Source organism: Myxine glutinosa, chromosome 11, assembly GCF_964187855.1.
Source record: "Myxine glutinosa chromosome 11, kmMyxGlut1.1, whole genome shotgun sequence".
In the NCBI taxonomy this organism is placed as follows: Eukaryota; Metazoa; Chordata; class Myxini; order Myxiniformes; family Myxinidae; genus Myxine; species Myxine glutinosa.
The window spans coordinates 110,399,584-110,411,982 of NC_136271.1; the positions used below are offsets into that span (position 1 = coordinate 110,399,584).

The following is a 12,399-nucleotide window of genomic DNA, read 5'->3' on the forward strand; positions in this document are numbered from 1 at the left end:
ACGGTACAACACACATATGAACAAGAGGTGGGAGCGAAGGGGAAGCCGTAGCCAGAGGTATTCCTGGGGGTGAGGTGGAGAGAGTGCAGTGCAGGGCGAGTGAGGAAGAGAGTTTTTGATAAAGATAGCAACCCCGTCTCCAGGACGAGGCTCAGGTCTATCATACCGGAGGAGGGAGTAGCCCGGGAGAGATACTATGGAATCAGAGACATCATAAAGGAGGAAAGTTTCTGTTAAGCAGATCACGTCTGGTTTGACAGAAGCAACCTGTATGGAGAGATCAGTTAAGTTTGAACGAAGGCCCCGGATGTTTGAGGTCCATACCGTTAATGAAGAGGAAGGGGGAGCATCAGATACAGAACAGGGGGGAGGAGGGGTAGGGTAAGATGTGGAAGAGGTGGAAGGGGTAGGGAGAGCTGTTGAAGGTGTGTCAGAGATTTCAGAATAGCTCGGAGAAAGGGAAGGATGGGGCGGACAAAAGGTTTGATGGTGATTGGGTGAGCCACAATGAGGTGTTATTTGAGGAGGGGGAAGAGCGAGGCAGAAGGTTGGGGGAGATGGAGGTGAGAGTTTGAAGGGGGAAGAAGCGGGGAGGACGCTTTGAGGAGGGGGAGTGAGAGGGGGGAAATTGAGAAGCAATGAGGGTGGGGAGATTTGAAGGGGAGGGGTGAGGGGGGAGTTTGGGAGGGAAGGGACAAGGGGAGGGATTTGAAAGGGATGGGATATGGGGGAGATTTGGAGGGGAGGGGTGAGGCAGGAGTCTAGGAGGGGAGGGGCGAGGGGGCGTCTTGGCGGGGAGGGGTGAGGGGGTAGTTTAGGAGGGAGGGGGCAAGGGGGGAGATTTGAAAGGGATGGGTGATGGGGAAGATTTGGAGGGGAGGGGTGATGGGGAAGATTTGGAGGGGAGGGGTTATGGGGAAGATTTGGAGGGGAGGGGTGAGATTGGATTTTTGAAAGTGTACGATTTATGGGAAACGAACATTTATTGCAAAATGAGTTTCTTGTGACCTTCGAGTTAAAAATACGTTTAAGGACGCTGGATGGAGGATGGAGTGCAGGAGAGTTTAGGGAATGTAGAAAAAAGGCACTATAGGAGATGGATATTTTTTTTGGGATGAATTGATTTGGTGAGCAAGTCGAAAGCAGCCTTTTAAAGAAGAAGAAGAAAAAGGTGTTATAAAATATGACGGAATACATAACTTGAGGGGAAAGTGTAAACATTGAAGGTTAATGAGTGAAAACTATCTGGGGAAATGGGGGAGAAACACGTGGTCGAAGAACGAACGAACGAATAAGAATGAATAAACGAATGAGAACAGAGAAGGAAATGTTTTTTTTTTTTTTTTTTTTTTTTTTTGACTTGAGATTTACACAAGGAAGTAGGCTATGGGTGAAAAGTCTGGGAATACAGAGAACGAAAGTTATTGGATCACAAACGACGGACCGCTGAGAGAAAAACAAAGCCTCAAGGTTGTACAGTGCACACTGTACAAGGCCTCAAGACACGACACGAATTAACACGATTTTCAATACAGGTATGAAAGATTTGCACCGAAAAATCTTCGTCGGGACACAATATACGTACAACACCATAAATAAATACAGTTTTAACGAAAATACAAGTGGGAACAATCACTTAACTTCGATTTCAAATCGTTCGCGACGCGGCAAAGGCCTTGCTCGCGACACGGCAAACAGACGATCAATTTATGAAAGATAAACACCGAGAAACAACCAAAGTTGCACACAATAACTTCACACACCGAAAGATAAATACAGTTTCGATAAAATACAATTGTGAACAGACTTAACTTCGAAAAACGTGGAGACCGTGTGGAGCTTCGAAAATCCCTCCCACCATCTCCGAGATCTCGCGAGACCCCTTCTCCGTTTACTGGGGGTTGCACCCAAAATGCTGGCATTATCCCATAGGGGAACATGGCCGGCCTTCAGACCATGTTTGGCAATGGCAGATCTATTTGGATAGTTGCATTCAAAGCCCTTGTGATGCTCGTTGACACGTTGTCGTAATGTTCTCCCTGTCTCTCCAATATATTCAGCCCCACAAACAGCGAACTGTATATACCACCCCTGCCCCAGTCATTCCTGGGAGGCTTGTCCTTGACCTGCATAAGTGCCTGTCTCATGGTGAATATAGGTTTGTAACTTACCCTCACACCTGCTAATTTTAAAAATTATTTAAAATTGCCAATGGAAATCAAAGTTATTATTTTTATTTTTTTTAAGTCAAAATTTAAAATTGCCAAACAAAGCCAATGGAAATCTGACGCAACAAACATTGGCGTTGTTTAATCGGCACAGGCCTGCAGGCCTGATGTCTTAGGCCCACCGGAAAATCAAGATGGTGGCCATATTATTTAGTCTGGGTGCCATGGTGGGTGGAGTCAATTGGCAAATGTGGGTGGTGTCCGGCAGCTGTCTGACCAATGGGTGTACAATGTACATTTCAACAATCGACCCCCAACAACATCCGTGTGGAGCTCTTTTAGACCTGTGACGCGTCACAGGTGTAAATGGGGGTACCTGCAGCAGAATGTCTTGTGAGGCATCTGTGAGCCAGCGAGGCAACTGTGGTTTTCCCCGTTGAATAGCCTCATAAACCTGATCCTGGCTATTCCCGTAGAAAGGAGACCACCCAATGAGCATCTCGTACAGCAGCACGCCGAATGACCACCAATCAACCCATGGGCCGTATCTGAGGCCTTGCAGTATCTGTGCAGGGATGACAGCGATAGATCTAAAGGATTAATATGTAAGACATCGGGGGATATTCGCAGCTCAGAGCGGAGTTTGCTCACATACAGTCATGTGAAAAAGTAAGTACACCCCATGTAAAGTTTTGACTTTTTCAACATCTTTCAACATACAGCTATTTGATCTTCATTTCAACAATATTGAGAGATAAAGGTGATATAATATAACAAATATCATGAAACATTTACATTTTGTAGTCCATTGTATAATTTAAATAAACATAAATGCAAATTTCGCATGTGGAAAAAGTAAGTACACCCTTGGCTCTAATAGGTGGTATTGCCCCCTTTGGCAGAAACAACCTCAAGTAGGCGTTTCTTATAACTGTCTACCAGTCTTTGACATCGACTGGGAGAAATTTTTGCCCACTTCTCCATGCAGAATTCTTTCAGCTGTGCGATGTTTGAGGGGATTCTTGCATGCACAGCTCGTTTCAAATCCCCCCACAACATCTCCATGGGATTTAGATCCGGGCTTTGACTTGGCCATTCCAGAACCCTCCATTTCTTTCTTTTCAACCATTCCTTGGTGGATTTACTGGTACTAGGGCATGCCCGTACTATATCTATATCTAAAATTATATCCCCCCCCTCTATTTACATGAAATGGTTTGGTCCAAAGCGAACGGCTTGCGAGTGGTGACAATCCCCCCCCTCTATTTACATGCAATGGTTTGGTCCAAAGCGAACGGCTTCCGGAGTTTGGTAAAGAAATCGCCATCGCGTGCACAAACGCGCAGGAAAGCGAATGAATCGCAAATTCGTTTTTATTAGTTGTAAAACATAGTTTAACGCCAACATAGTTTGCAAACGTGAAATAAATGAATACGCTCTCAAATGTGCCATCCGAGGCAGAGTGTTCCCGCCACGTTCGGCACACGCGATCGTTCGCTGCTCTCTGATTGGTTGAATCGTTTTTTGGACATAGCTCGGTAAGTAATTGTCCGATTAATATGAAACCTTGAAAAGGCACATCCTCGGGTCCCCAGCAATATACCTGGCAAGTTAAAAGTATATCGGACCCGTGGTTGTCGAGAAACAGCGGTCACAGACAAACGTACAGACAGACAGACAGAGATTACTGGAATTATAGATAGATGTTTAGGGTCATTGTCATGTTGCAAGGCCCACCTTCGGTTGAGCTTCAACTTTCCGACAGATGGCCTCACATTATCCTCAAGCACCCTCTGGTACAATGAAGAATTCATAGTGGATTCTATGATGGTGAGCTGCCCAGGCCCTGATGCAGCAAAGCTGCCCCAAACCATAATATTTCCACCACCATGCTTTACAGTTGGTATCAGGTTCTTGTGGTCAAATGCTGTCTTTGGTTTTCGCCAAACATGTCTTCTGGTACTGTGGCCAAATAGCTCTACCTTTGACTCATCTGTCCAGAACACATTGTTCCAGAAGTGCCTGTCTTTGCTGAGGTGTTCATTGGCAAACTTTATTCTTGCCCTGATGTTCTTTCTGGACAGCAAAGGTTTCCTCCTGGCACACCTCCCATGTAGATCAAAATTTTGCAGCCTCTTTCTAATGGTAGACTCGTGCACTTTGACATCAACAGTGGCAAGAGCTACCTGTAGGTCCCGTGATGACATTCTGGGGTTCTTAGAGACTTCTTTCAGCATCGTTTGGTCTGCTCTCGGGCTGAACTTGCTGGGGCGGCCTGGCCTGACTGAACAAGATGGCAGTTGTTTGGAATCTTCTCCACTTGTAGATGATCTTCCGGACAGTCGAATGATTGATTTGAAATTGTTTAGAGATCTTTTTAAATCCCTTCCCATACTCGTAGGTATCTATAACCTTCTTTCTGAAGGCCTCAGAGAGCTCTTTTGATCAAGGCATGGTGATGCCACACACTTCAACAACAAAGAGCAAACCAAACTAAATGTCTGAGGTTTAAATAAGACAGGTTCCTCCAAGATCCTCTCTAACGATGTTCTAATCATTTGCACCTGAGCTGGTGCACCTGTTTCTAATTTTAGGTATTTGAAGTTGTGATAAATGTAGGGGTGTACTTACTTTTTCCACATGCGAAATTTGCATTTATGTTTATTTAAATTATACAATGGACTGCAAAATGTAAATGTTTCATGATATTTGTTATATTATATCACCTTTATCTATCAATATTGTTGAAATGAAGATCAAATAGCTGTATGTTGAAATATGTTGAAAAAGTCAAAACTTTACATGGGGTGTACTTACTTTTTCACATGACTGTACATGTGGAGTTTATAGACTCCAGAATGTAGACTATCCTGCCAGCCTAGGCTATATGTATATACAGTATGGCGCCGTTGTAGAATATGCCATCCTTTATAGAAAGACATGATGCTGGCTGCCCAGTCTACTTTCCTTGACAGCACTTGGCCTTTAACCCTGTATCTTATCAAGTACAAAGTGATTTAAAATTAGAGAAACTAGGGCATGCCCGTACTATATATATATCTAAAATTATATCCCCCCCCCTCTATTTACATGAAATGGTTTGGTCCATTCGCAAAGCCAAAGCGAACGGCTTGCGAGTACGGTGACAATCCCCCCCCCCCCCTCTATTTACATGAAATGGTTTGGTCCATGAAATGGTTTGGTCCATTCGCAAAGCCAAAGCGAACGGCTTGCGAGTACGGTGACAATCCCCCCCCCCCCCCCCTCTATTTACATGAAATGGTTTGGTCCAATTCGCAAAGCCAAAGCGAACGGCTTGCGGAGTTTGGTAAAGAAATCGCCATAGCTCGGTAACTACTTGTCCGATTAATATGAAACCTTGAAAAGGCACATCCTCGGGTCCCCAGCAATATACCTGGCAAGTTTAAAGTATATCGGACCCGTGGTTGTCGAGAAACAGCGGTCACAGACACACAGACAAACACACACACACACAGAGATTACTGGAATTATAGATAGATGCAACCGTCGCCAATATGCCTCCACGTAGTCCCACAATGGGTAGATGCCCTCGTTCACTGTCCTAAAATAAACAAGTTTGATTTAAATCGCTTCATCTGTTTTCAAGCATCACATTTTCACCAGTCATGACAGGTTTCACATCGAACGGTCAAGCGGTTTCAGAGAAGGGATTTTTTTTTAAATATCGGCTTTCAAGCTAATATGGCTACCATACCACGTGGCATATGACCTTAAACTAGAATTAACAAATGTACACTCTGCATATTATGGGTAGGGGATCACGTTTGTGAAGTTTCGTGTTAATCAGATGAGGTTAGTTTTTCTATCCAAAATGGCTGCCAAACCACGTGACGTATGACATCATCATTTTCAAACTATGTGCAGCAATGATGCTAGATGTTGTTTGTAAAAAATTCGCATCAATGGGTTAAGCGATTTCAGTGATATAATTATTTAATATTTTCCTTCAATCCAATATGGCTGCCACACCATGTGACCAATGATGTTTTCGTGATCGCCTTTTAATCGCCATGCCTAGTCGTTTTGAGTCAATCGATTTTGGTGGTTTGGGTCGATTTGGGTCGGTTTGGGTCGATGCTTTTTAAGGTTTTATGTTAAATCGAATATGGCTGCCAAACCATGTGACCTATGATGTCACAAATTTAACATTTCAATACAAATGGGTCATAGATCATGTGCATGCAATTTCAGATTTTTAGGATAAGGAATTCGATTCAAACATTTTTGGCTGGTATACCATTTCACTTGTGATGTCATCATTATCATGCGTTTGTGCCCCATTGGGAGTCCTTGACAATGTGCCAAGTTTTAAAAAAATTATATTCAGCGGTTTCCGAGAAATAATTTTTTAATTATTTGCGTTTAATCCAAGATGGCTGCCATACCACGTGACCTATGATGTCACAATTATTATAAAAACATTCTGCATGGGTGTCATTTCTACCCTGAAAGTTTCGTCCCAATTGGACATGTGGTTGGCTGAGAAAAGTCTTTGTTCAGTATGACAAATTGAATGAGGTGATGATTAAGGTTTTGTAACTGTTGTGCCATTTATATACTGAATCGTCAATTGTTACCTCCGCCATTGTTTTCAGTCTGCTGCAGGTGAAGGTAGTCGTTGGCATACTGTGCACGCTTGTCAAGTGCGGATTGGTGAGAGAGTTTTTGGGCAAGAATTTGTAAGTTATTCGGGCTGCTGGAGATAACTCACCTACTCTTCACGAATAACTGAGATTTTTATCTTCCATTCCCGACATGACTAAGATGGACGCTAAGCCGGGTGTCCCATCCGCTGGCATTAGTTGGTGTTCGTTAAAATTCAGTGGTGTCTTTCACAAAGAGTAGGTCATTGTGTGCCGTTAACCTGACCACACCTGGGAAGGCAAATGGCATTGTTTAAAAGCTGGTTTTGAAATAACTTGTAGTTCTGACTCGATCTGTACATTATGATATGGGCCACAAGACAAACGCAATGTTATGATGTTTGTTTAAAACGTTGCGTGTTCATCGAAATTGATCCATCATGCTGAAAAAGAAAAAACATTGTAGTGAAACGTTTCAAAAGAGAATTGTGTATGTTTTGATTTCATTGCAACCTCAACTCAAATAAATCAAAAACCTCCCAGAAAGCCCATCCGCATCCGCTTTGTACTCAAACTCAACGTAACAAAAACAACACCGAGAGATTGGAAAAAGTAACATTTATTAATCGGTGTAATTCATATTCTCATAATAAATATTTGTTGCACATTTGATGAATTTGCAGGATGAAGGGTGAATGGGGGATCAAAGTGGGTCCAGGTTTGACCCCCCCCCCAAAATGGGTAATTTACTTTCTTCTCTGAAACTACCCACAAAAGTTTGATGAAACTTGACCAGAACTTTCATCACCCGTGATATACGAAAGTTTGACCACGGCATTAGAAAATCGGGGGGGGGGGGGGAGCGGGGGTCAGTTTGGGTCTGGTTTTGAGCCCCCAAAATAGGTATTTACTTAATTCTCCGTTACATATTTCTTGGATCACCCACACCTACCAGTGGTTCCCTAGATTTGCAGGGGGAACTCAGGGGCATTGCCCATATTTTTAATTAGGGTTCTCCATATTCTCATAATAAAGGTGTGTTAAAACTTTGATGACAAAAACTTAAGTGGTAGAATTTTGTTTTGGGACACACACACACACACACACACACACACACACACACACACACACACACACACACACACACACCACACACACACACCACATACACACACACGCACGCACCACACATACCCCGCACACACCACATGCACACACACACACCATACACACACACACCATACACACACACCACCCACACCACACACACCCACCATACACACACACACAGACCACACGCACACACACACACACACACACACACACACACACACGCGTCTCAAGCCGCAGGACAGACAGGCGGGCTAAAGATAGAGTTTATGACTCGTGAACAAAAGAACAACAAAGGTATATTCAGTTGAAAATGTGCAGCCAACCTCAGGTGCTATGTAGTCAGGGGTTCCACAGAATGTTGAGGCTAGGTTCTCTGAATCCACGTTTTCCTTGCACATTCCAAAGTCTGTGATTTTTATGTGTCCTTCGGAGTCCAGCATCACATTATCCAGCTTCAAATCCCTGGTAAAATATATCGAGGATGTCACTAAGGTAAAACAATGTTCATAGGAAAAATATATAAGTGGAAACACCAGTAATTGGCAAAATGTAAGAATGGCAGTAATGTCTTTATGTAAGGATGGTGGGCCGGTGAAACCACTAATAACCATAATAAACAGATGTTTGGTACTGAAGGAGCTGCGCTCCAACGCGAGTCGAAAGAATTGACGCGACCAAAGACGGAATTCGTCCGAGTTGCTTTATTGAAACAAAACAGCTCAGGCATTCTGAAAAGCCCGTTTATCGGGCAGCAATATATATACACATTTATGCCCAGGCGTTTGCCCGGGAAAACCGAGACAGGGCATGCCCGGGTGTCAAGGGCGAGTCCTGCAAAGGCGAGTCTGGACATCCCCAGGCGTCCTGGACGCGGCCTGGCAAGTGGAGGCTGGGCGTGCCCGAGCGCTCTGGGCGAGCCCTGGAAAGGCGAGAGCGGGCATGCCCGGACGCTCTGGGCGAGCCCTGGAAAGGCGAGTCTGGACATGCCCGGGCGTCCTGGAAAGTCGAGGCTGGGCGTGCCCGGGCGCTCTGGGCGAGCCCTGGAAAGGCGAGAGCGGGCATGCCCGGGAAAGACGAGACCGGGCGTGCCCGGGAGGTTTGGGCGTGCCCGGGAACAGCGAGTCCGGGCATGCCCAGGAGAGGCGCGTCTGGGCCCGTCCGGACGAGCCCGGCATGGCGATCGCGCCCTGGCCGCGTCCTGGCAGGTGCAAGGCGATTGTGTACATTCAGCGGGAACCGCTACACACGCCCCTCCAGAATCGACCTGCACCGGCAGGGTCAATTTAAGCGGGGTTTGGATGACCCGGCCGAAGCGACCCCTGGAGGGTCGTGGGGGGGGGGGGGGGGGGGGTCCGATCCGGTGGTGGGTGGTCGAGCGGGGGGAACTGTAGACGGGGGGCGGCCTTGCCGCGGAGGAAGGGCCAACCGTGGTGGTCGGTCGACGTCCACGTGCGCCGGTTTGAGGCGGTCCACAGAGATCCGGTCCGACCGGCCGCCGACGTCGACGACGAAGGACTTGTCGCCCCGTCGCAGGACCCGGAAGGGCCCGTCGTATGGCGGCCGGAGTGGCCCCCGGTGTGCGTCATGACGCACAAAGACGTATTCCGCTGTGCGAAGCGCCGGGGGGACGTAGGACTGGGGGCCACCGTGGCGGGACGTTGGCACGGGGGCAAAATCGGCGGGCGGCCTCCTGGAGGTCCGAGCGCTGGTGTGCGGCGGACCAGGGACTGGTAGCGTCGGGCACGAACTCGCCCGGGACGCGGAGCGGCTGGCCGTAGACGAGCTCGGCGGCGGACGCCCGGAGGTCCTCCTTGGGGGCCGTGCGGAGGCCCAAAAGGACCCACGGCAGCCGTCGGTCCAACCGTCGTCCTGAAGGCCGGCCATGAGTGCGGCCTTCATGGAGCGGTGAAACCGCTCGCACAACCCGTTGGCTTGGGGGTGGTAGGCCGTGGTGCGGTGCAGCGTGACCCCCAACGAGCGGGCGACCGCGCCCCAAAGTTCGGACGTGAACTGTGGGCCGCGGTCGGACGAGATGTCCGCCGGTGCGCCGAAGCGCGCGACCCAGGTGGCGATGAACGCCTGCGCCACGTCGGCGGTGGTGGTGGAGGTGAGGGGCACGGCCTCCGGCCACCTGGTGGTCCTGTCCACCATGGTGAGCAGGTGGGTGAACCCCCGCGAGGGGGGCAGGGGACCCACCAGGTCCACGTGGACGTGGTCGAAACGCCGTGCAGGCACGGTGAAAGGTGCCAGCGGGGCCTGGGTGTGGCGGTGGACCTTGCACCGCTGGCAGGCCGTGCAGGCATTGGCCCAGTCGCGGACGTTCCGTCGAAGGCCGTGCCAGACGAAACGCGCCGACACCAGCTTCTGAGAAGCTTTCCGGCCCGGGTGAGAAAGGCCGTGGATGGAGGCGAAGATGCGGCGCTGCCAGGAAACGGGCACGATGGGGCGAGGCTGGCCCTGGGAGACGTCGCAGAGCAGGACGGTGCCCGCGAAGGGGATGTCGGCCAGGCGGAGGCCCATGTCCGCCGCCCGGAGGGCCTGCACCGAGGTGTCGGTGGTCTGGTCGGCCGCCATGAGCGCGAAGTCCACGCCGAGGTGGACCGCGTTCGCGCTGGCCCGAGAAAGACAGTCGGCCACGGCGTTGTCTTTGCCGGCGACGTGCCGGATGTCCGAGGTGAATTCCGACACGGCGGAGAGGTGGCGCTGCTGGCGGGCCGACCACGGCTCCGTGACTTTGGCCATTGCGTAGACCAATGGCTTGTGGTCGACGAAAGCCGTGAACGGGCGGCCCTCCAGGAGGTGTCGGAAATGGCGAACGGCCAGGAATAGACCGAGCAGCTCGCGGTCGAACGTGCTGTATTTTAACTCGTTCGGCCAGAGCTGCCGGCTGAAAAAAGCGAGTGGCTGCCAAACCCCGTCCACCCATTGTTCATGGACGGCGCCCACCGCGTAGTTGGAGGCGTCCGTAGTGACGGTGATGGGCACGTTGAGCACCGGGTGAGCCAGCAGCGTTGCGTCGGCGAGGGCCCGTTTTGCGCTCGCGAAGGCCACGTCCATGGCCGCGGACCAAACGATGTCATGCTTGGCCGGCTTGCCCCGGAGGGCCTCGTAAAGGGGCCGCATGAGCTGAGCAGCGCGGGGCACGAATCGGTGATAAAAATTCACCATGCCGAGGAACTCTTGTAGGGCCTTGATGGAACGGGGACGCGGGAACGTGGTGATGGCCTCGACCTTAGTCGGCAGCGGCACGGCCCCGGTCTTGGTGATGCGGTGGCCCAAAAAGTCAACGGTCGTCGTGCCGAAGTGGCATTTGGCCGGGTTGACAATTAAGCCGTGCTCGCTGAGGCGACCGAACAGTGTTCGGAGGTGGAAGAAGTGCTCGGCGCGGGACGTGCTGGCGACGAGGATGTCGTCCAGATAGACGAAAAGAAATGGCAGGTCGCGCAGCACGCCGTCCATTAAGCGCTGGAACGCCTGGGCCGCGTTCTTGAGGCCAAACGGCATCCTCAAAAATTTGAACAGGCCGAACGGCATGATGACGGCCGTCTTCGGGACGTCGGCCGCCCGGACAGGTACCTGGTGGTATCCCCGTATCAGGTCAATTTTGGAAAATATGACCCGTCCCGCCAAACGGGCGGAAAAGTCCTGGATGTGCGGGGTCGGGGGTGGTAGCGTCGTTGAGGCGGCGGTAGTCGCCACACGGGCGCCATCCGCCCCCCGGCTTTGGCACGATGTGCAGTGGTGAGGCCCACGCACTATTGGAGCGCCGCACGATGCCGAGGTGCTCCAACGCGTCGAACTCGGCCTTTGCCATGGCGAGCTTGGCCGGGTCGAGGCGGCGGGCCCTGGCGTAGACCGGCGGGCCCGTAGTGAGTATGTGGTGCTCGATCCCATGCCGCACTGCGACGGCCGAAAACGTCGGCCGCGTGAGGGCCGGGAATTCCGCGAGCAGGCGAGTTAACTCGTTCGCCGTCGGGAGGGCGCACGCCAGTTCGGTCGGAGCGGAGCTGCTCATCGTGCACGCCAGGGAGCTGAAGGTCTCGGCGTTGACAAGGCGACGACGTTTGACGTTGACCAGCAGCCCGTGCGCGCAGAGGAAGTCGGCGCCCAGCAAAGCCATGGGGACGCAGGCGGTCACAAAGGGCCACTGAAAGCGCTGGCTGCCGAAGCAGAGGGTGACGTCGCGCGGGCCGAAAGTGCGTATGGCCGAGCCATTAGCAGCGACCAAAGAGGGGCCGCAAACGGCGTCCCGCCTGTCCTGCTCGGAGGCGGGTATGACGCTCAGTTGGGCGCCGGTGTCACAAAGGAAACGCCGCCCGGACGCTTTGTCCCGAATAAAAAGCAAGTTGCCCGAGTGGCCGGCGCTCATGGCTGGGAATGAACGCCGGCCCGGCCGTTTCCCGACTTGCCGAAAGTGCACGGGGGTCGGCACGTCCGAGCCTTGTGTCCGAACCTGGCGTGGTAATAACACCACGCCTGGTCAGGTGGAGGCC

At 50.7% G+C, this 12,399-nt stretch overlaps 2 protein-coding genes across 3 annotated transcripts in view; one reads left to right on the top strand and one right to left on the bottom strand.

Moving 5' to 3' along the window:
• LOC137436992 (6-phosphofructo-2-kinase/fructose-2,6-bisphosphatase 4) overlaps nt 1-7,339 on the top strand; it is a 182,287-nt gene extending 174,948 nt beyond the window's left edge. For both annotated transcript variants that reach the window (XR_013625026.1, XR_013625025.1), the window contains exon 16: nt 6,806-7,339. The gene's annotated coding sequence lies outside the window, so the exon portion shown is untranslated. The remainder of the gene's footprint in view (nt 1-6,805) is intronic.
• LOC137436993 (protein kinase C delta type-like) overlaps nt 1-12,399 on the bottom strand; it is a 79,242-nt gene that overhangs the window by 16,355 nt on the left and 50,488 nt on the right. Inside the window, exons 11-12 of the mRNA XM_068131274.2 lie at nt 8,230-8,368; nt 2,545-2,733 (exon numbers count right to left, since the gene is read on the bottom strand). Of these exons, the coding sequence (XP_067987375.2) occupies nt 2,545-2,733; nt 8,230-8,368 (328 nt within the window). The remainder of the gene's footprint in view (nt 1-2,544; nt 2,734-8,229; nt 8,369-12,399) is intronic.